The sequence below is a fragment of the Channa argus genome, chromosome 1 (genome assembly GCF_033026475.1).
Source record: "Channa argus isolate prfri chromosome 1, Channa argus male v1.0, whole genome shotgun sequence".
NCBI lineage: Eukaryota > Metazoa > Chordata > Actinopteri > Anabantiformes > Channidae > Channa > Channa argus.
In genome coordinates this window covers 43,520,573-43,545,298 of record NC_090197.1, presented here as the reverse complement: position 1 = coordinate 43,545,298, position 24,726 = coordinate 43,520,573, and the positions used below count along the sequence as shown (strand labels likewise).

The 24,726-nt window shown below is 39.4% G+C and overlaps 1 protein-coding gene across 4 annotated transcripts; it reads right to left on the bottom strand.

The window, feature by feature from the left end:
• Positions 1 to 1,246: 1,246 nt before the first annotated feature.
• Positions 1,247 to 24,340, bottom strand: micu1 (mitochondrial calcium uptake 1). Of its 4 annotated transcripts, none has more exons than XM_067524412.1 (13): positions 24,182 to 24,340; positions 21,629 to 21,793; positions 20,332 to 20,527; positions 19,596 to 19,758; positions 17,142 to 17,185; positions 15,810 to 15,821; positions 8,902 to 9,016; positions 7,599 to 7,681; positions 7,018 to 7,218; positions 5,914 to 6,051; positions 4,051 to 4,159; positions 2,232 to 2,321; positions 1,247 to 2,059 (listed from the first exon to the last, which is right to left on the bottom strand). In XM_067524412.1, the coding sequence occupies exons 2-13, from the start codon at positions 21,790 to 21,792 to the stop codon at positions 1,896 to 1,898; spliced, it is 1,479 nt and encodes a 492-aa protein (XP_067380513.1). In that variant the 5' UTR covers position 21,793; positions 24,182 to 24,340; the 3' UTR covers positions 1,247 to 1,895. The 4 variants fall into 4 exon arrangements, with proteins under 4 accessions (XP_067380513.1, XP_067380529.1, XP_067380521.1 ...); XM_067524428.1 differs by lacking the exon at positions 15,810 to 15,821 and adding an exon at positions 10,904 to 10,912; XM_067524420.1 differs by having other exon boundaries at positions 21,629 to 21,796; positions 24,182 to 24,333.
• Positions 24,341 to 24,726: the final 386 nt, after the last annotated feature.

The following is a 24,726-nucleotide window of genomic DNA, read 5'->3' as shown; positions in this document are numbered from 1 at the left end:
GAGCTGCTTTTATACATAGTTTCTCAACAGGGCCTCAGCTATCAAAACTTGCCAGTCATTCCAGCTTTGCTTCAAGGATACTGAACACTTGACCTATCAAATCAAACACTGCAGTAGTAAGTTTGAAAATACGTTAGCAGCTCCTGTCACTCCTTGATCTTACACAGTAGTTTGTTAGGGGAAATCAAACCTGGTGCTTCTTGGCACTGAACTTAAAACTTAAGTATTTCAGATCTCTGGTAAAGAGTGCAGTTCTCCAAATACAGCCTTCTCAAGTCAATCAAGTGTAGCTACACAACAAACAGGGAGTTCTGACAGGGTGCTTGCTTGGGGTTTGAGCAGGAGGGGGTGCTACTGTAGAGCTGCTTATAGCCAATTTGTGAGGCTTTTTTGTGTTATCGTGAGGCTATGATGCTGCAGGGGCCACAAGAGCCTTTGAGTATAGAAGTGTTTTGCATTGTTGATATTGAGGGTAAAAGTTTTAGAGCTGTTAATTTTAGAAAAACATATTTTTTGATAAATGAATAACACATGGTCTATCTTCCCAAAAGAACACATTTGCATCCTTTCTATTTTGTAATAAATGTATCAAAACACCTACAAATTTGTCAGATTGACATTTGAAATTTTCTTTGAGAAATATCACCAATTAAGCTAAATAACCCATTTAAAACCCAGTGGTTTAGCTTTAAATGCTTTTCACATTTACCATTTTCTGATGATGCAACAGCAAGAATGCTGTTAAATTATTTCATATTCCATTTGTTTGAAGTGCCAGACTTAAAAGTTTAAAAAGAATTTGGGTGAGGAATACTGATGACAGGCCTTGCAGCCTAGTTTCCTGTCTTGCAATCACTACTGAGTACCTCTGGCAATTGCAATATAAGCAACAGAGCAGGCCAGCTCATTTCAGGACCAATGCAGCACTGCGTGTGTGTGGATGCTGCAGGACAATCTTTTAATGGGCAGCAGTGACTGGGGTCTGCCCCTTCTGTCTCTTTCAATTAGACAAAACTGCTGACTGCTCTTGCACACACCCACACACACCACAATCTTTCTTGCTCTGGCAAAGACACTGCATACAGTCAGCCATGTATCTTAGTCTAAAAACTCCACATTTCATTAAACGTGACAAATGACTTCCTTGGGGCTTTACAGATCAGTTCTGTTAATCCCTTATCTGTGCTTTTTTTTTCAAAGTCAATCACCATCATTTTACACCTCAGTTTTACATTATTAAAACATCTTCAATAGAACAACCATTTTATATAAAGTATTTCAGTGAGCAGTAATATTTGGAAGTGTACAGAGAGCAAGACAAGCATCACTGTTCTTTTATGGGACAAAACGATACAAGATGCAGCTGGGAATAGCAGAATGAATGATGCAATCAAGGTTAGAGACTTCTGCTCTCTGTCCCTCTAAAACTAATAACAAAAAGTCTGTTGTCTGGGCAGAAGTGACATATTGTAGCATTTATACCAACAAAGGTCAATTTAGAGTGATTCCCGCTGCTCATCTTGCCCTTTGCAGTAAATATGTTAAATACAATTATGAAAGTTACCCACTGACACTGCATTACTTAATATATTGTGGCAAAAATAAACAAACTTTGCCCGTATAATTTCAAACATACAAATAGCCACAATACCTTATACAGGCACACTAAATAAGCTGTTCATGAAATGCTGCCTCAGCATGCTTCAGGTGGTGCCTTGAGAGCGTGAACAGCAACATGCGTTAATAGTTGATAATGCCCCTCAGAGGAACAGTTAATGAGTTCATTGTATTAACTGTCTATTTAGACTGTGGCTGCCGTTGATGTTAATGGTGTAGTTTCTTCTTTACACAATTTCTCTCTTCTTTGTCCATTGTTCATACACTGGCTCCTGTCTCTATTGTGTCTTTGGTGTGGCGAAGTCCCAGGCGGTCTCCTGGGAACACTTCCACATGGCACGCACCAGCCGAGTGAAGCCCATGTCCTTGGGTTTCTCCAACCCACGCATGAGCCGCTGCTTCATAATGGCTATGAACTCTTTATTACTAAGCTCTCCATTACCTAAGGAAGACAGACAGTTGAGGAAAAGAGGGGGGGGTGAAAAGGAGAGAAAAATATGAAATACAGGGGGAAATTACTACTATATAAATGATTATTTCCACATGACAGTGCTTGATTTCAATAACTATTTGCAGAGGAGAGATGCAGTATGATGCGCCTGTCAGCTTCTTACCATCACAGTCGAACAGAGCGAACACCACATCACAGACGTGATCAGACAGCTCCACCTTGGCCACAGTGCGAGCCACCTGCTTCATGGTTACTAGGAGACACACAGAGTGTATATGTGTGAGTGAGAGAGAGAGCGAGCGAGCGAGCGAGATAGAGACCGACTGACCATGAATCAATTAGAGGCAGGGCTCCCATTCACTGGGGAGACTAACTGATAAACATGAGAAATAGAAAGAGGGGGCTGAGGAGGAGGAGGAGCAGACTTCAGGACATCTGCCTGAGAGTGAGACTGGATTAGAGAAATGTGAAAAAGATAGAGGGTGGTAGGGGATGCAAGTATAAAGAATAAGAGATAAAAGAGCCAAAACAAATAGGAGATTTTAATATTTTTTCCATCTACATTTCAACGTAATTATTGATTATGAGGCTTCACAGGCACACAAGTGGAGAACTGAGCATAAAGAAAAACAAAATGAAAATAATGTTCAACAAAAATCTTATTACTCATACTGAGACACACACACACAGCTTTTTACTGAATAGACATGCAGGAAAAACACCCATTAGAAACAAGCATCTCAGGGTAGATTCACTAAATGCTTTTTAACTAATTTACTAAATCTTTTTCAGTAAATCAGAATGAATGGATGCTCTGAGAAAACGCATAAGTCCAACTGTAAGACCAAAAAAAAACAAAAAACAAAACAAGGAAAACTGATTAATTACATTTCTTTTCCTTTCGGCTGTTCCCTTTCAGGGGTCGCCACAACGAATCATCTTCCTCCATCTAACCCTGACCTCTGCATCCTCTTCTCTCACACCATCTAACTTCATGTCCTCTCTCACTACATCCATAAATCTCCTCTTTGGTCACTTTACTAAACCAGGCACAGACAGGCATTCCAGTCAGTTCCTCCTTTCGTTGTCTTTTTTAAAAGACTTATTTGACATATTAGCAGTACTCATAGTCAGCAGTTATGCAATAACTTTACTTTTTGGCGTGTTGGGCTGAGTTTGCCCTGTCTCCTCACATCTGCATTCACAGCGCAGGACCGCAAACAACTAAAGCGCAACCCCAAGGACTAAAAGTAGATTTTGTTAAACATAAAGCTTCTAAATTCATGGTAAAATGTGCCTTAAAGTTAGATCCTTGAATGCAGTGTTGTATTCACTGTGCCATGTCAAATTCGATCAAACAATTTAACGACTGGTGCTACAAATGTTTCATTAGCTTGAGCTTGGTATTGTCTACCTCTCCTCCTCGCTGTGCCACGCGCGCATAAAGGGGGGTCATATAAAGCAGTGCAACGCTTGTGCTTGGTGTTACTGAGCTGAGAACTGTGACAGAGCCATCCCTGCTGATTGATACATTAATACTGATTGATTAAGGGTTTTTTTTTTTGTTCTTTTGATAGAAGGCAGCCACATGCTCTGGTGCACAGTGGTGTTACCTGTGGCCATCCACAGTGTTTACTGAGATTAAATCGTGGACAAATAACAAGAAAAAAAATATGTAAATGTATGTAGGTATTTTTTAAATTAAATATGTTAAGGGGTTTCTGTGGCTCTTCTGTGTGTCCTGACTTTATGTCTAGTCCCCTTACATTTTATCAGTGGTTGTACCAGTTTTATTCTTGAAATAATAGTGCTGTTTATTATTATTAATACTAAATTTTTGTTTGTGATTGTACTTTTACCTAAGTGAACATTTTGAGTACTTTGTCCACCACTGGTTTTGATTTAGATAAAGGAAATAAGTCTTATTTAAGGTAAAAGAAAGAAAAAGTGTGAGAGGAAAAAGGGGAATATAGATAGAGTACCTTTATCTATGGAGGCACCAGCCATATGGTAGAAACTTAGGGCTGTATCCACATCATTCACATTCTTCAGGAACGTAAAGAAATTCTCCACCTCCTCAAATGTGATGCCCTGCTCAAGAAAGAAAAATGTGACAAATCAAGGTGGATCAATCAAAGAAACTAATCAATTTGCAGTCTTATAGCAATCCTGTGGAAAAAATAAAACCTAAATAATCAATCAATAGGCAATCATTGTGATGTCTCTTTGGAAGAGGCTCAGCAGTCTGGTACAAATGCAAGGGAAAGTGGGCAGAAGTGGTAGACACACATGGATGGACAGGGAAACAGACAGTCCACGACACACATGTACACATATAAACAGACAAACAGTCACACAGCTGCCACACCGCTGATGAACTCATTTGGAAAGAAAAGTGAGCAGCTGGTCTTAGGCAGTAACTAACACTTTTCCCATTTATATTACAGGTTATGCCAATGCTGGGAGACAGACAGCAAGATGAAATCAAAAAAAAAAAAAAAAAAAAAAGGAGCGAGAGAGAGTGCTGCTTACTGCAGTTTAATTCCTTAGAGAAACATGACTCTGGCAGCAACCAGTCTCATCTTTCTGTCATGCCTGGGAGGAAAAGCAGCTTCCCTGCTTCTTGGTTTCATTTCTCTGCTAATTGCTGCATTTAAGCATCAAACTTGCTTTATCACAGCTCATGGTGTTTTACTATATGCCAACAAGCTAAACAAACTCACATATCGTTACTATCTGTTAATTTAAAAAAACAAAACACCACAAAACAAAACCATAAAACTAATGGGTTGGATATGGCTAAAGCATCTCTGGGGATATAATATGCATGAGCATAACTTTAGTCAATTGACTGATGAGCTTCATTACAGAAAAGCACAACCAGAATGAAACCAAAGTTCAAATGAAGCACTGAAAATTGGGAGGGAATAAGCAGATGCTGAAGTTGGCTTCAAGTAAACTAAATCTTCAAGTGAACTAAAATTTTGACCCTGTATATATCTGTTCCAATGGAGCCCTATTGCTTAAAGCAGCGTGGCCATTTTGTAGAGGATGTTTGAGTGAAGGAAAAGTTATACACTTTTCGTTAGAAACCCTGAATAGTGAACCTGACTAAAGTAAAAAAGGAGCTGCTGATTGATATAAAACAAAAAGCAAATGACAGAGGATACAACCTGGACCAGAAAGTGTGAGGTTGTAAATACACTGAAGGAAAATTTGCTTTTTATGTTTTGAATTTTTTTTCTTGCTATTCTTTTTTAAAATCACATTTGAAAGTTATTGTGAGAAATCATTAACATGATCCGTGTCTTCACATAAATGAATATCATTTATTTAATTAATTATTAGTAATAACATATAATTAACGGTAAATTGAGCAAATTTGTTATTTTAAAAGTGGGTATTAAACTGGTAGCCCTTCGCATTAATCGGTACCCGAGAAGTAGCTTTCAGTTTGAAAAAGGTTGGTGACCCCAGGTCTAATATATGGCCTTTTGCTTAGCAATGGCTGCTATTGGTGCAGCCAACACCATTGCTATTTGTATTTGGTCACAACAAGAAAACGGAGTGGAACGTAGAGGAGTGGATAGAGACTGTCCGGAAAGTGGATAACATCAGGCTATGAATGTGCTGTCCCATGCTAGTGATGTATTAATTCTCCTTCTGCCTCACACAATCACAATGTCCCAAAACAAACTCCTTTTCACCTCAGGCACACACCGTCTGTCACATATCCTCGAATGTGGGACAGTTAGTTAAAACACCACCACATCCACCAACATATACAACCACAGACCACCAATTACTTATCTGAGTTATTTACAAGAACATAAAGATCAATCTACCTGTGCATCCTTAAACATTTTCTTCAAGCCCTTTTGCATGTGCTTCAGTTTACGTGACTGGACACCACTGTAGGCCAGCAGCATACCGCCAAACTGCCTCTCGGTGATTCTGCCATCCATGGGATCGTACCTCTCAAACTGGAGAGAAGACAGAAACAGATGAAGATTGAATGCTATGCAGAGGGCCAAAAAAAAAAAAGAGGAGGGGTTCTTCAAGTTAAATCATGTGTAGAGCTGGCACGGGTGGGTTCAAATATGTATGACCATTTTGTGGTTCCACTAGAGCATAGGAGGAGCCGTGGCCCTGGCAGTGTTGGGTCAATCCTGTCAATTTATATCTAAGGCTGTTTGACAGTCCCATGGCTCCTTTCCTCCTTTTTTTTTTAAAGTGCCACCCTCTGAAAATGTGAAATTATCACACTTGAGTGGAAGCTAATGGCTAAACCAGAGCAAGCCTGGAATGGAGACTTGTGAAGACTAATGGTGACCTGCACAATCATATATCTGAAGTTTCCAGCTTTTCTGAAGAGTCATCAATATTACATTTCTGTTATCCGTGACATGCAGCTTCACTTGCCTTTGGGCAGAAATAGTGGCTTGAGGCTTTTTCTTGGAGTTGCATATGATGGTGCCTCTTCCAGTTCAGTTAGGCACTACTCATGCTAATTAAAAGAATAATCTTCTGCTTAACTACAATGACCTATTGTTGTAGCTCTAGAGACAGCATAAGAAGTGTAGTGTCAATCTGAGTAAACAGAAGGAGCCTTTTAGAGCCTACTGCCAAAGCTCAATGAGAGGAACACACTTTGATTCCCATTTAAAACTCCTTTCCCTTTGTATAGTGAATCACACTAAACTCCCTGCCTCTTACTCCATTCGGGTCCTAATATTTCTTGGCTTATTTTTCATTCCGGGAGTAAGAAAGGAAAATGTACAACTTTTCAGTTTATTTTTAAATGTATGATTTTTTTTATGTATGAGAGAGGTGCAAAGGGGACTAGGATATGGGAAAAAAACTAGCATTTAATTTAACTGTAATGGGTCCCAGTGCAACACTCTCTTCTTCCACTAATTTACTTCCCATTTACTTCCCCCATTCATTACCTCGAGTTTAAGCACATCATGCTGCAGTTTCCTCTGAAATTCAAGGAAGCTGCCAATGGTAAGTTTTCCTTTCAGGTCTTTTCCAAAGAAATAGGTGGTGAGAGCAGAACTGCAACCTGCTGTCTTCAAGGTGTTCCCTGTGGTGGAGCGGTCTCGGTGTCGCATGCCCATACTGGTCTGGGAACGAATGATACTCTGGACCTGAGGATTTATAGGTGATATATCAGCCAGAACTAGGGTGTGGACGAGAATTTAAGAGGCACCTATGACTATTAGCTTTCTGCATAATATACAAAGTCTCAAGGTCTAAAATTATTGAATCAGATAAGTTGCCACAACAACAAAACCTGCCTTTCTATGTAAAGTTAGCTTGATTTTCTTTGCTTCACATTTCAAACAGTTACTTTTGTTAAAACTTTATTGCCTGCAAGTGTCCATTTTTAGTTACTGTAACACAATAAGAAGCTACTGTATCATCAAAGCACAGTCCCCAATATATTGTGCTGCTCCTCTTTAATATGTTCATTTGTGTGTGTTTGTGTGGACGCTGTTGCAAGCTGTGCTGCCCATCACAGGCTAACCTGTTCAAACTCCTCCAGGTCCACCTCTCCATCACCATTCAGATCAAACATCTTGAAAGCAATTTCAAAGTTCCTCTGCGGAGCTGGACACCACAGGACACAAACATCTTAAATCAATACAACACAATATGAAAACAACAGGCCATAATGCATTGACCCAGACAACAGCTTCACAAGTCAATGTCAACAGCTCATAAACAACAACTCTGTAGCATCTTATACATTTCATCTCACCACCAAAGTGTTGCAAAGTGAGGGGCTTTAAAACCTTTTTTTGGGCCACAGATAAAGTCTTGTAAGCTGACAGCTGAATTTGAAGCTACACTTCTTGCACATTTTCTGAGGATCTATCGAAACAACCCCTTCACCTTAATGACCACATGGCCAGAGTTTGTGATATTTGTTTGTAGTACAGAATAATAAATGATCTTGTTTCAAACTGATAGTACCCGTTGTCGACTAAAGAGGATGGAATAAATAAAATTATGCTACCATTTATGCCACAAACTTTTGTATATTTATTAACATATCTATACCATTACTGATAAAATCTATATAGTTTTAACAGAGAGCTGCTACTTTTGGACAATGTCTCTGTGTACAAGGGTCATAACTTAATTTCTTCCTTGAAGTAAATATCCACAACAATATTAACACAATACATTTCATGTATGTAGCTTCTGCTAATTCATTTCACCAATTCACATTTTTAGCGTACAGGAAATTATTTGCTTTCATTTCTTCAACAACCTAACTCCTCTAAAGATTAATCTTGTCTTATTTGACAAATGATTCCGACTGTACTGCATGCAACTATTAAATATGTAGCACTTTGAGGCTTAAACCAATATGTGCATGTGCTAGGCAATGTGCTCCTTTGTACATTTCTGGCCGTGTTAAATGGTTTGAAACTAACCATGAGGCATCCTGCCTTAAAAATGAGTTGTCCTTGAAAACATCCCCAGAGACTCTCTCTATATGAACGGATTATAATAAATGCTCGAGCTATGCTGGGGATAAACTTTTACTAGCCTTAGGAGAGGAAGAAGTCATCACTCCATTTTAATGATGATCAACTCTGACACATTAAGTAAGGAAGCATTAATGTAGAATTTACTCCCTGTATCCACTAGAAATGACACAACCAAACAGAAAATGATAACATGACATACAATCTCTCCTAGGAAGACACATTATTTAATAGAAAAAAAAGATCACACTTAAGAAGCAATCTGCTACAAAAACCTTATGGAGGCCAGGATGAGTCCTTACAATTAGTAGATCTCTTCAGCAATATACTTACTGGACAGCACAGTGGTGAGGAAGATGTAGTCAGAGAAAGAGATAAGGCCACATTCTCCAAGTGTGTAAAATATGCTGTCTTCATCTGCAAATTTCTCTCTCTCCTGGGCGATCTTCTACTCATCCAGGCCAGAATGAAGAAACCACAAATGGGAAAAAATTATTAAAAACATTTCACCTAATTCAGTACAGTACTTGCACTTGTTATAGCTACCCCAGAAGTGCCTTTGTATGTGTGTGTGTGTGTGTGTGTGTGTGTGTGTGTGTGTGTGTGTGTGTGTGTGTGTGTGTGTGTGTGTGTGTGTGTGTGTGTGTGTGTGTGTGTGTGTGTGTGTGGTGGGAGCACAGATATGAATCAGTGTCTGGCTACACTCCAACACATACACTCACTGACCACTTTATCAGGTACACCTGTTCAACTATTTAACGTAAAAATCCAATCACATGGCAGCAAATCCATACCTTTAAGCACGTAAACCTACTACAAATAATCTGTTGAAATTCAGATTGGTAAAAAAAGATAATTTAAGTGTTTTTGAATATGGCATGGTGGCTGGTGAGAGACGGACTGGTCTGAGTATTCCAGAAACAACTGATCTACTGGGAATTTTCAAATAATATCTCTGTAAATCTTAGAGAAAATATTAAGTAAGTGATGGTTCTTTGGGCAAAAAGGCCTTGTTGATGTCACAGGTCACAGGAGAATGACCAGAATGGTTCAGGCTTACAGAGAGGAAACAGTATCTCAAATAACTATTTGTTACAACCAAGGTATGCAGAAAAGCATCTCTGAACACATGTCAAACAGGTCGAAGACGACCCCACCGGGTCCCATTCCTCTCCGCTATGAACAAAAACCTGAGGCTACAATTTGCAAGGGCTCACCTAAATTGGAAAGTAGAAGATTGGAAATACATTGCCTGTTCTGAGTCTTGATTTCTGCTGCAACATTCAGATGGTAGGGTCAGAATTATGCATACGTAACATGAAAGCATGGGTCCATTCTGCTTTGCACAGTGGTTCAAGCGGCTGGAAGTATAATGTATGGGGGATATTTTCTTGGCATAGTTTGGGCCGATTTGGTAACAACTGAGGTTTGCTTAAATGCCACAGCTTACCAAGTATTGTTGGTGACTATGTCCATCCCTTTGTGAGCACAGTGTAGCCATGTTTTGATGGCTTCTTCCGACTGGATAATGCACCAGGTCACAAAGCTAAAATCACTTCAAACTTGTTTTTGAACATGACAATGAGTTTACTGTACTCGCTTAGCCTCCACAGTCACCAGTTCTGAATACAAAAGAGCAACCGCTATCATGATATGATAGCATAAAGATCTATCATGTCAACTATGTTTTATATCATGTAATTGTTCCCATGAAGTATTAAGGGAGTTCAGAAGGCAAAAGGGAGTCCAACTCAGTACTAACAAGGTCTTCCTAATAAAGTGGCTGGTGAGTGTAAGCATACACACACAGTACTTCCACACACATTCCTTATAGTCCTGGTACAGAGGGATGCAGTCTGTATGATTTTATACAGTTTATCACAATAACAATCATGCAAGTGCTGCATACACATAAAGCGGTACAAGCAGATGAATGAGGTAATGATGATCAATTAGTCTGTAGTTAGTTTTAGTACAAAATACATTACCCACCAGAGGCTGTACTCAATGCGAAATTGATAAAGAGAAAAACACCACAAGAAACTGTAGCACAACTACACAAACTATACATTAACCACATTTGTAAGACAACCCAATGTATTAATCATTAAAAACAAAGCTCTTCCACACGCGCACCAGCTTTTTTCTGTTAGCATGTGTATATTCACAACATTGCATGAAAGTTGACTTAATCACATGCACACTACACACTCAGTCATAGAGACTTGAAAGACAGTGGCCCACTAGTAGGACAATCCACCAAACACAGTGGACAGACGGACAGAGCATGCCTAAAGAGAGGGGGCTGGGCTACACGTAGCCCATGTGGCGTTACCTCCGTCTGCTAGAGTTCCGTTTCAGGGGAGGAGGAAGGAGGACAACAACTGTTAGAGAAAAGCATGGCCTCTGCTGTCTTAAGCAGGGCCTTTAATTACAATGGCACACATGTGCAATTGCACGCACCTCTCTAACACACACACACACACACACGCACACGCACACGCACACAAAACAGAAAACAGAAAACATTAAACATTTGTTTGAAAGATCATTTGGGGATACCACTGAAATTTAGAATTCAATGTTGTCTTCCGATCTCTAATTGTAATTTGTACATATGAACAACAATGTCTATCAAAACTGTAAGAGTCCGGTTTTCGGATAATACTAAATGATGCACCAATAAGGCTTTTACAACATTCATTATCATTTACACCTACTGTGTATGATTTTTACAGCTTTCCCCATTAATGCCAGTGCACATAAAGGAAAGTTAGTTGTAACGTCTTGTTTGAAATAGGCAGTAGTCAACTGGGAAAAACATTTCTGAACACTAAAATTTAGTGGCCTCCCCAAAAAAACACATTTAAATAGTTTTGCCATACCCCTCCTCATGACACAGACTGTATAGTGGCTGCAAAAGGCAACTGGTAATAAAATGCATCACTTAATTGTGCCTAGGGATCAGGGATGTAAATAGAGGAATTGCTGGTTTCTACTGTCACATTAATTGTTGACTGAACAAGACATTTAATACATATAAAAGTTTTTAAAAAATGCAATTAGTTAAGGAAAGAGACAGACCGACAGGCAAAATCTGTGTGTAGGTGTGAAGGGATTGAATAGAAGAGAAAGGAAAGATTATGAACATATACAGAGGAAAGAAAACAAAAATTGAAAGTGAGAATGGATGAGTAAAGAGGTTGGTACTGGCTTTGAAGTTTGGACCCACAGACAACGTACTGTAGACCTGAGGTGAGCGGAATCCTAATGATATTGCAGAAAACCTTCATAAAACCACACAAGTGTGTATTTCAGTTGGCAACCATGTACTCATGCCCACACAGGCACTTACACAATTAGACACACGGGACAAAAACACACTGGGCCTCATAATGATCAGAACAGAGGCGTAGAGCACATTAGGCATAATAACCCACTTTTCTGTGCATCCCAAGTCAAGGACAAAAACACCCTCACAATAGCCAAAATGACATTCAGGGAAAACAAACTCAAATGGAACAGCCAAAATGTGGAGCCAAATGCCATACTCAGCTGTTAAAAGAAGAGCCATCAGAGTGTCTATAACAAATAAATAGGGCTTTTACTCGATGCCGATGTAGCCTGTGTTCCAGTCAGGGGAAAAACTATTCTCTTCTTCAGGATCCTATTATACAATCACAGACATCTCTGCTGAACTGGTTATATAGCTTTCATTCATGCTATTTCTCACAATGTGTTATCCTACTATAAAGCTCTCTAACAAAGATGCCATGTAACACTTTTTGACATTTAGACTTTAAACAGGCCTAAAGATCTTACTTGTCACAGGTTGTGTCCAGATGATGGACTAAACAACCCAAATAGCCTGTGAGGGGAGGCAAAAAAACATAGTGCTGACAGAGCTGCTGGTTGGCATTGGACTACTCAAAAGTAATGCTGCTATATAGAGTATACACACAGGGGGGTCAACAATTTGGTGGGGACTAATCTCTTCAGTGCACCAGACTAAAGAGCAGCCTGGTAGCTGCTCAGGATAAATTTCAACTAGCCCAAGCTTTAAGAAAGAGCCCAATGGATGAGAGTCACACAAGTTAAGCAAAGCCAGAGGCATGCATGAGGCTAAATCCCTTCCTGTTCATTTCACACGAGTGAATAATTTCTAAGCACATCAATGAAAAAAATGACATACTATGATAACATGAAAAAGCTGTGTAACATTTTTTGGTTTAATTTTATAATCTAGAAGAACAAATGCTCCTCAACTTCTACGAGTTACGTATAAAACCTTTTATCAACTTTAGATGATCAACTCAACCACATGGCACTGTTCCTTTAATAGATTCCAAAATATCACAGCTGTGCTGATTCAAGAAACAGATCTTCATGTCAAAGTAAAAGAAAACTGAATTCTGAGCACGTGCATAGTCTACTGTGTGTCCCACAACAACACAAAAAAATGAATAAATGGGTCTAGGCTGACACCTGCAACTGAAAATAAAAAGCTCTGGCTGCAAACAAAGGAGACCTGCTGCCACCTTTTGTCTATGCATTCATGTGTGTAGTGAGTGTGTGCCTGCTTGACTGGTCTAGACCGACCTCTCATCTTTAGTACAGGTGAGTCTCAATAGAGGTTCTTGTGCCGAAGAGTTGCACCTGTGAGGATATACTGATACTGACTTAAAAAAATAAAATAAAATAAAAGACAGATATGTGCAGCATGTCAGATGGAGACCACAGACACAGAAACACATACTTAAGTATCAGAGTGGTCAAGAATAAATATTTTCTCCCACATACACAACATCCTGTTGCTAGGTGGGCAGGTGTGTAGGTGTAAAAACATTTATCTATTAACACTCCATATCTAGTCTCAGGGGTAACTGCAGAGCAGATGTACAGTTAATAGCTCATAATTATTTGTGACGAGCATTCAGAATAATACAGCTCCGGGTGGAATGCTTCATAAACAAATTTCAGTCACTGAGGAATGGCAGCTGCCTCATATGAGGAGCGGGTCAATCAAATTACTTCACCAGGTGTACAGACAACCCATTCTCGAAGAAGAGTAAGGTATGATGTGCAAGTGTGTGCATACATGCATGTGCATGGGAGAGAGCCTCTATATATACCTAAAATGAAAAGGGAAGACAAGAAAAAGGAATAATTAAAGACCATGCAAAATTATAAAGATATAGAGTCACAAACAGCTGCCCCTGGGAGATTCCTGTGAATTCAGAAAGAGAGAACATGACAACAGTTGGTGGAACAAGAGGCTTGTTTCCATTGGAGCAGATCTCTTCACACTCCCTCTGAGTGACAGGTGTCCACTCTCCGTCATAGCTGGTCACATGGCAGATGCTGTGGCTTTACATACAGAAGGGCCACAGCATGTAGAAACAGTTTGGATATATTTTAGATGTACAGACCAAGTCCTGCCTTTAGTGATTTTAAACCATGCTCTACATAAATCATGCAGCACTGACATCCGGACAACCCAAAGGATGGATTTGTGAAGGCTATCAAGCACATCAATACAGCCTCAACATTAACTAACAGAACCATTTCCTGAGTCCAAAACCCCTCTGTGATGCCACCATGCACAGAGAGGGGGCGCCACCACCCTCTTTCTCTTAGAGACACAGGCAATACAGCAGTGCATGCTGGGTAAAAGGCTAGAGCGCCAAAGCATGTGGAAAGCTAGAGCTGTTTTTTTTTTTTTTAGAAGATATGAAAGGATGAGGAAAAAAGAGGTTTCAAAAGCAAGACAGAGCAAGTGCAGGGGAACAGCGCTGCTACCATTAACCCAATACAAGCTCCTTGCAAATTACTAATTTTAGCTGCTCTTTGCATCTCAGCTTTGCAAGACTTTACACTCTTCTTTAAATTTGACCATAAATGTATGTGAAACTTACTTTGCGGGCCTTGCTAGTGTGTAAAATATGTAGCAGTGCTGCAGTGTTTATTACCTGCAGTCAAACTATTAAATTCTTCACTTTAAATAACTCAGCAGGAAAGGCATGGCATGCAGCTGTCGCCAACAGGCTATACAAAGGGCACCAGGAAGGTGTCCAATGTTTTGAGTCTGCCTATTTGATACAGATGCACACATAATTGGGTATACCCCCATTTCAGTTTCTAATACTCCCCGTAATTCTTTGGTCCACAGGTTGAATCCTGGCTTTTTGTGCACTTGGTTTATCTGGATGTGATCTTGACTCACTGAGGCATTCAGCCCCACCTAAAGGCCAAATCATTTGGCAGATAAAGCTTAAAAGCCAATGTGCTCATTATACAATTAATAGCAGGTACGTATACAAAAACATTTACATCCAAATTCTACTTTGTCAAAATGCTCTCTGGTGCATTTAATATTCTAGTGCTGAAACAAGGGTGTAGTTAACTGCAGAAAGGAAAAAAAGACAATACACATTTATGCAAGTGATTTAAGCAACATCTCCTTATGTGAACATAAATTAAACAGCAACAAAACGCAGTGGCATTGCCTTCGAATTAACTTTATATTAACTTGAAACTCAGTGAGTGTATTACTGTTGTTAAACCATAGTCAGTAATCTTAAGCAAAAATTGCATTGACATTGTCAAAAATTCGTACCATTTGTTTAGAAATATCTAAGAACCTACCCTAAACCTTGTTAAGCAAAATAAACACACATTAATGTGCTTCTGCACTTTGGTTGATGATAAATAAATCAAAAACAAGATTTTTACACAACCCTGATGTAAGCTTATGAGGAAATACATTGGTAGTGCTTTATTTTAGTTTCATTCTCATACTGCTCAACTTCCCCCTTCTGGCTGTGTTCAATGACTACAATATGTCTAGCATGTAAAAGAACAGTTAGATTTAAATTCGACATGTAATTACTATGCCACTAATTTCTTCTTAGAAACCACACCTCTTATATTGCAACACTTGCCTACTGTCCTATCCATGGTGGCTAGAAACATAACTCAGGCCATGACTTTTGATTCAGCTGAGAAGACGGTTTATACAAAGAAACTACTTTAAGCTGTTCCCCTGGACTAACAACAGTGAGTAGCTATGCCCTCTACATCAATGCAGAGGAATGAGAAAGTGAGTAATAAAAATAATGGCAAGAATAAAGACATAAGAGGAAGAATAGGAAAGTATAAAGGTGAGGGAAAGAGTAAGTTGTGACTACAAAGTGCAGTTTTTCATTCAGGTGCACACATGCTGCTCGGTACACACCCCATACCTGCCAGAAGTCCTGCAGAGGAGGAGAAGAGGCGGGGAGTTTTTGGATGGAAAGTGGGGATCAGTAGACGGAATGATTGGAGGAGGAGAGAGAAAAAAAGGGATTTTGGGAGAAGGGGAGTTGAGGTTGATGGTTATTCACGAGGAGGGGAAGAGAGAAAAAAATGGAGGGATTACTTGTTATGTGAATGAGAGAGGATGGCTGAGAAGAGCATGAGAGATTAATCAAAAGTTAACGATAGCAACATTAGGTCACATCAACACAAGATTATGGCAGCTGGAAGCATGCCCATGATTTGGATAGGAAAAGGAACCGCAGAGATGGAGCGAGTTAACAGCAGATTAAAAATGCTTTGAAACAACTGGTTGAACAAAAGCAATCCAATTTAAAGACTTCTAAATGAACAGTAAGAACCGTTTTTTAACCGTCATGTTATATAGTTATATATAAACATAGTAAATACAAAACAAATGAATGTAAGCAGAAGAGGGCGAAAAGAGTGCTTTCATACGACTCTCACACTATACTATACTGTATATCTGTCATTAGGCTACGTAGTAGTTTACCATCCAAACGCCGGCTGAAACTCTCCTTTTAAACTTTACAATATATCAGCTTCATGATGTAAACACTTTAGATATTACACTGTCCAATTAAGTGCAGTTTTTAAATTCATATAAACAACAACTGTTTTCAACTAGCCAGAGGTGCCCATCAGGAAATAAGGCGCAGGGACATGTCTCGGGCCTAAAAGGGGGTTGGGCAGAGCCTCTAATCAAGGGGCGCATGCCGGCCCCTCTCACTATAGCAGGAAAAGGGGACAACCTCAGGGGACTACCAAAGTTAAAAAGAGTATGAGAAAACCATGTGTCCAGGGATCTTCCTGGCAATAAAGGAAACAATGCCTGGAGATAGGAATGATATTTACATAAACAGTCTAATGTTCACTTTCCATTTTAAGCTGCCAAAGAATTTGGCATTATTCTTTTGATTAATGTAGTGTCCCAAGCTCTTTAGTTGATACACTTTTTAAATATGAGGCAGTTGGGTCTGCAGAATGTTTGAAAACTTTTGATGACACGTTGATGATAGAAACATCATCAACATGACAATTGTTTAATTTATAATCCTCCAACTGATTTGGCACAGAGCAGTGTGCTGCATGCACAAGCTCACGCACATAATACAAACATTGTACTAGGTGATTTGAAGGGTAAAGCCTGGACAATGTTGGGAGTATCTCACTTGGACATTTGCATTCACACATACACCCTCTCCTGACAAAGTCAGGATAATGTCAGAGTTCCAGTGCATGTCCAGTGCACTTCTTACCTTTCCATCATAGCGCTTCACAATGAACTGATCGAGTCCTAGATCTGAGAAAGAGAGAGAGAAAATATACAGAGATGTGCAGATTAGGAAACATAACAAATTAGATAAGAGGCAAACCACTTACACAGAAGGACATCAAGATTTATGCCTACACGTGAAGCAGAGCAAATGTATTTACTTGATGTCATTGCTGAACCTCTAGTAATCACTGACATGTAAAAGATTAATAATAGTCATTAATAACACATTTCCATGTTGCCATTTAAAAACAAAAAAAAACAATCATCAGGATTCAGCCTCTTCTCATCAGTTATAACAAAGTCCTCTATCAGGTTTATATGATGAATTCAGATCACAAAGACAAGAAATCAATGTTTTTATATTTCACCAACATAACATTTCAATGTAGAGCTGTGCAACTTTTGATTTCAATGATGGCTTTCAATGATTATGAAAAAGTCAAAACAATAATAGTGCCCCTTTCCATTTTGTAATTCTGCTCTTGTTTAGTCTTTTGTTACAAATTCAGCACACCTGTTTCCCCAACAATAATACCCTTTCAAGTCTTACTAGAAGGTCAAACTCTCTCTGCCATCATGTTTAGTTTAGCTAAAGTTAGAAAACAATAAGATGGTTCACTTGCTACCAAAGAAAACACTGAAAACAACAAAATTAACAAAAGTGATTCTTTAGGTCAGTGGTCAATGGTAGGCTTTGGTCTGGATTTAGATCCAAAACAACTTGTATCCTGACCATTGCGTGTTAATATGACAACATGTTTAAAGAGGTGTAGCATGGCCAGCTTGGCAAAAATGAAGCAATCTCTTGTCTCTTGCTGTGTTAGTCAGATAAGAGCAAGTATCAGACGGACGTTTCAGTAAATGTTAGGTCTCTAAACTGGGCAGGGGTAACTGGTTTGGCTAAGCTTGGTTCAGCTTGGTTCAGATTAATGTAAGAGTTAATGTATAGCTATGTGAAAACAGACGACTTCACTTCCGCCAGCATCTGCTCCTGAACATTTGGATCTAAATTCCAAATCAAAGTGGACTCCGAACAAGTTATAGATACACCTCAGCAACGATCAAGAGAAATGGAAGAGAAATGGTCTACTGTTAAAAGCTTAAAACTATTTAGCTTCTAACATCGGAATAATTAACTACAGTACAAGATCCAGTAACGACTTAATCTTAGTCATCCTATATGGACCAAATTCCTGTTGATTGGGATCAACTGCAAACTGCATAAAAACTACAAGCCTTCATAATCCTTGCAGACTTAAAAATGTTTTGTCTTTATTGCATCTTGTTATTGTTTTCATTGGTTGGGTTATTTCAGTGTATTTTTTCTAATTATAAATGTTTTCTTGTTCTTAGGTCTCTCTTGATTATAAGTTATTAGGAGACTTAATAAAAAATGTCATTATCAGCTGAGCCCTTAATATTACTTTTTTAAAATGAAAACTTGAGTTGGGAGCTTTGAGAAGAGAGTAAAATGGCTGCCTACAAAGCACACTGCAGTTTCTCTTGCTGGTTTTAATCTACTTTGGTGAACCTTTTCTCATGCACCACTCCTCCACCTCCAGTCATCCTCTGTCAATACTTTAATTCCAGTTTGGAAGGACAAAAGAGTGTAAAAAAGTTAGACCCAGAGTAATGAAAAGATGTTGGGAGAGGTACATGATGATGACTCATGGAGCACAAGCTAGGTCAGGGCGGTTAACAGGGGAGAGAGCCGGAGTGAGCCGGTAAGGAAACGCATATGGGACATGCTGTGCTCAATCCTTATTACGGTGCTAAATGCAGGTTTGGCTCCACTAACAACAGGTTTGCAGGTGCATAAATTTGTGATAAGAGGTTAATATGCCCTCATAAAATTAAATTTCACTGAAATCTAACTGAATCGTAGTGTCAAACTGCTGGGAAAAACAAGAGTGGTGCTGAAACATCAATGGTATTTTAAGCTTTCTGCCTTTCTAAGCATCTCATGGCTGAAGATCAAATATCTCTCACTGGTCCCATGTGTGACATCGAAGATCTAATTGGACCTGGTTTGGTTTGAACCTGTTAATTGATGCACAAACTGCTGTGTCGCGATTCCCTCAACTCTGTGTGATCGGACAGCTTTGTCGCTTCACCGCCTTCCTTCTTGTGAACACAGTCAGTGGGACCAATATATCACAAACTGGAGATTATGTGGGATGTGCTGGGTAGTGGTGCTGTACTAGTGGAGTGAAATGAGCTCAGCACTGCTAACTGGAAACATCTCATGCTGAATAGTGATGACTGTAAACTACTTGCACACATGTAGTTAATGGTCACCTGGTTGTATTAGCCTGGATGAAATGTACTGTTTTATCAACACAGTTAGAAGGAGAGGAAATGATAAGAAACAATAGGTGCATTGCAGTTAAACCAAATCAGAGATGCAGAGTCACACTAACAAGAGGAAACTCACTCTCAGGCTGTTTCTCATTGGGTGTAATGGAGCGTATGAAGTCTTGGGGCGTCATGTAAACCTCAGCATCTCCATGTTCACCGATGACCTTTAGCGTGGCAAAGTAGCGAAAAATCTTGTCTGGAGTTGAGTAGGCCCTTATCCGGTTCTCATACTCCATCACCTGGCAGCCAAACAGAAAGCACAATTAATGAGATACAATTCCACAGATTAGGCATGAGCACTACTCTAATTTCAAGTACCTAAACATCACCAGGATCAAAGAACCAGCAATTCTTTAAACCTGAGTATAGAGAGGTAAATATTCAGAGACAGAGTTAATAGAGTGCAGAGGTTGCAATTTAGTGTCCAGAATTAAACAGGTGGCAGCAGGAAAAGAAGTTATCGGCGCTGATGGTGAGGTATTTTAACCTCCTGACTCTAATGTTACATAATCAAGACCGGCAATCAAGTTTTTCCAGGATTAGTCCGGCTGACAGGGTAACTGCAAGGAGTTAGACTGCAATGCATTGTGGGGATGACACATAAGGCTAACAGCAAGGAACTGTATTCAATGTATTCTGCTCTGTTATAAACATTACTATAATTTCAATTGTGTCATTTCTGAGCCGTTTCCGTTGTGTTTTGGCTTTTTGCATATTAGGCATTGTTTGGAATGGTGTTCAAAACACCGATCCTGATGTAAAATAACTACAAGACTGACTGTATGGCTAAATGTTTATGCTTTATTGATTACCTTGCGGTCACGGAATCCAGAGCGTGGCTTCTTTTTTTTCCCATCTTCACCTTCATCTTTCACTTCTTCACCTCCACTGCTGGCCTCCACCGATTTCTCTGACTCTGTCTCTGAGTCTGCTTCTCTCACAAAATCGGCTCCCTCTTCACCTGGCTGTTCAGAATGTCGAACGGAAGGCCCTGCATCTGCATATGCCCTATTTAAATAAATTAGAATAAATAAATAAATGAATAATTAAATTATTAATACCAGATAATTTAATTATTTTCATCTGTTAAAAGGGGTAACAATAGCTATACCTATTTGTGTTTTGCTATGGTACCAAATAGAGACAGCTGGGTATGTGCTTTTGGCAACTATAGTTAAAGCAGGGAGATGACAATAATTATGTGTTGTGCAGTGTTTTGCTTGTCTGAGCAATGCGAAGAGGTTGATGGTGGCAAACTCTCACTTGACCATTTTTCTGACTAAACTGAAAATTGTAATAAAATTAATAAATAGCTAAGTCTGATGGGGTAGGCTAAATAATTCAGTTTAATGAGACACAAGGAGAATGAAGCCTCAGGTTAAGACCTGGAACAGTCTCGTCCCATAAGTCTCAAATGCCTTGAGGCACCATCCATCACTCTGCCTGCAGCAGCACAGCCACTTTGTCCCAATAGCACTTCCGTCAAAATCCTCTCTACTGCTTTGCCTTTACAAAGTAACGAAAGCCATAAAAACACTGTGACACCCTTTGGGTGGTGGCTTGCAATGGAACAGAAATCCACATAACATAGGGTGATTTCCCCATCAGTAATGTAGTGGAATCAATCTTGAGCATGTGGTCAAAAGCCAACCTGCTATGAAATACCTCACTTCAAGCAAATTCTAGTTTACTCAGTGTTAATCCAAATGTGTTCAATTCACTGGGACCATATCAGAAAGAGACTTGCAAGTCATTCTAAGACAAAAGATGACATACAGCAAAAAGCGTTGTGTTATTCAGGACAGATATCTTTGATATGGTATGCAGCCCCAAACATTTTGTCTAAAATTCAATTCAAAGTCACCGTGACCTGACACTGTTCCAAGCAACACTGTCAAAGACACTGTTTTTAAAAGCTTAACACAAATCTTTTTAAATGCATGTTTATAAAATAATTTTTTGTGTTTTAACATTTGCAAACCAGTAACAAATTACCCCTTGAAAAACAAATTAAGTTCATCTGAGAAATACTTCTGTGTTAGAATACTTCCATTTTCTTTTCTCGTTATTACACATAAACACCACTTGTAGTAATGGGCCTTGTCCTACCTTTTCCAGAGGAGCCCAGCACTAGCAGAAATACCAGTCACCCCAGCCAGGGCTGCCAACATCAACCTCCTTTGGCCAGACCCTCGAACTCTCCCGCTGTGGTAGCGCTGAGAGAACTGGGCTAGTCCCACTGAAACCGCGGACAATGCCCGCAAGCGGAACATCCTGCTGAGAGAAAAAAGATTTAGTCGTGAAACAGGGCTAGCTAAAACTGTAGGAATAAAACAAGTGTTCTTGAACATCTTCAGAAATCTCTTTTCTAGACATGACACACTTGCTGTTAAGATCAGACTTTGAAAACACAGATTCTTCTTGTTTAAACAAAGCAGCACCTCCTAGACTCACAGATCGTCATCTTTTGATTGAAAGACCTGATTATTTTTCCCCTTCAAATGTATTGATAATCACAGGAGCTCAAGTACTTTTCCTCCATATGTAAAGAGGCAAAGCTTAAGCAGCTGGAAACTGACTTCACCTTGCACCACAGGCAAAAATGTACATTCTGTAGTCATGGATAGAGTTAAATCTCCACACTTCTCTATTAATAAATAGAAGAAATCTAGCATAAACCCAAGTACCACCAGTGCAGCTAAATCCAGATCCTAATAGTCATGTTGTAATAACGATCAATTAACATCCTTATTACAAAAAGATAAATAAATAACTGGTTACTGGTGTGTATCAGTAGCTCCACTATTTCTATTTTTCAAACTAGGGGACAGAGGAGATCCCCCCACTAAGGCCTGAAGCTGCCACCTGTCAATATCCTATTAACAATTCATACACCAATTGCTAAGCAGACTCAGCAAAAAGAAAACAAAGATATAGCATATATTAATTAGGGTGCTTAGCCAACTATGACCATGGGGGCTGAGGAGTACGGTGGCCCCTAGGCAAAAAGCACATACAAACGTAAAAGTGCAAACAAAAGGAAAACATACCACAAACCAGAAAATACATACAAAAGTGAACAAGCTGCAACAGAGAATCCCAGTGAAGGGAATAGCACCTGCAAAGGAGAAAAACACAGAAACCTTGAAAATACAATGTCCTTAACCGGATGTGCTCCATGTAAGTAGGGTCAGTGAAGACTCTGTGCCAACCCATTGTCCAGGCAAGGAGTCTTAGCCAGGCTTAATGCTACTATAACTATCATTCTAGCACTGCTAGAAGCTGGTTTCCGAAAAAGGGATAGGGGATTAGGGAAACCTGGTTTCCCCCAGTAGATTTCTGTCTGAGAATGCATAACCAGCTAAGTGAAATGTTGAATGAAAGGTAAGATCATTAACTGTGCGACGCTGCCTCATTCAAACAAGGTCTGCCTAAAGTCAGAAAGAAAACTTACAAATTAAACATACAAATTGTCTCATAGAAGTCTAAATAAGTATCTTTTCCCATGACCTTTTAAATTCAGATCATTCCCATTGTGGATCAGCTGTGTATGTTTTCTTTTATTTTCCTCTACCCCGTGCTGTCACTTAACTGCGACACAACAACTTGCTGGAATTACTGTAAATTATAAGGGTTTTCTCAATTTGCAGTGACTGTGTGTACATGCACTTACCCTACACACTCCAGCACTCCTCACTGTTCATTCACTGATAACTTTCTCAGAGTTGACAAGGTGCAAATTGTTTTTACAATCTACAATGCAACATTTGGAATTAATACTTGAAGGTTTTTTTTGAACCAAACAAAAGACATTGGACAGAGAACAGCTAATAACACTGGCATTGTGGTGACACACATGATAGATACTTCTGATTGCAAAATGACAATATTAAATTAAAAAGGTAAGCGTTTGGATTATTGGCAGCAACTTGTGTGAAGTTTGCAAGTCCATGCTGTGCCCTGCCTCTCGCCCAATGAAACCTTGGATAGGCTCCAGGATAGGACGTTCAGATTATGGTAGTATGAACAGACCAGACACAATTTCAAAAACTGTGGTCCAGAGTTTTTAGGGATGGTAGGTCAAATGACCGAGATAGATGGAATATGATCACATCTTTCTATTATCCCACTTGTCACTAACCACATAACGTTAACTAACTGCTCAGACGAACACCTCAAACCTCAATTTTCATCTTTTAGAAACCACCTAAGAGTCGGGGTCTTTGACAGGAACACTATCTTAACATGGGGCAATGCATGTCTTTACAAGAAAACCAATGTGTAAATGTATTGTTTAATACGTCAGATCAGATCAGGAACGTGAAACCAACCTTGTTCCCGTGACACACAGGTACCCCAACGCTTAGTTTTTAGCTGTAACGTTATGCTAACGTGTCAACAACATCCCCGTGTTTGCTAACTAGAAGTAAGCTAGCGTTTACTATGTGTTTCCCCCGTCAGCTTTTAGCTTTTTCTCTGTTGTTATGTATAATGTGACAAACTAACCCCCGAGCCAGTCACAAAACTGGTTCGTAGCACCGCTAAAGCTAGTAAACAAGCTAACAGGTAACATAACGACCACATTTCGCTGACACAGCTGCTATGTCATTGCTCACACAGCACTTGGTCAGAGAATCGAAAACAAGCAGCGTGGTTACTCACTTTAAAGACACCAAATGCCAGTCAGTCCAAAACGACAGCGTCTTTGGCGTTACAGAGTACGTCTTCGCCTCTCGAGCTTGCAGACATGGAGCGGAGCAGTTCCGTGTTCACTAACAACCGTGCGGGGTGGGGACAGATTCCCATACCCCGCCCCGTGTAGCTCAGATGGGCCTCTCGCCCTCCCACTCTTCCAACTCCTGAAGAGCAAAGATTCAAACGTCCCAGCATTTGATGTTAACTGCTGGTAACATTATGCTTCCTTGTCCCGTTCAGCACAGCATTTCAGCATTAATCTTCATTCAGAAGCAAAGCAGCTACACACATAAAAACCTACTGTTCAATGTTATAAAATGCCCACCCTAAACTACACAAAGTGATGTATTTTTGTTATAATATTTTTACATATTAAATAGATTACATATAATTAGAAACAAAATTTATAATCACAGCATTATACAAAATACTAAATATGTCATTATGGTTTCAGCTACTTTTAATGCAGCTATGGGAATTCTATTTTGATTAAAAATGCATTCATTTTACCA

Bases quoted from the DNA above. Each gene is read 5' to 3' on its own strand.
- micu1 (XM_067524412.1), bottom strand. From the start codon at position 21,792: ATGTTCCGCTTGCGGGCATTGTCCGCGGTTTCAGTGGGACTAGCCCAG. The intron at 7,682-8,901 runs GTAAGTATATTG...TGTGGTGTCCAG, and splicing joins CCTCACCACTGTGCTGTCCA to CTCCGCAGAGGAACTTTGAA. The intron at 2,060-2,231 runs GTAAGAAGCTGA...TGTCTTCCTTAG, and splicing joins CGCTCTGTTCGACTGTGATG to GTAATGGAGAGCTTAGTAAT.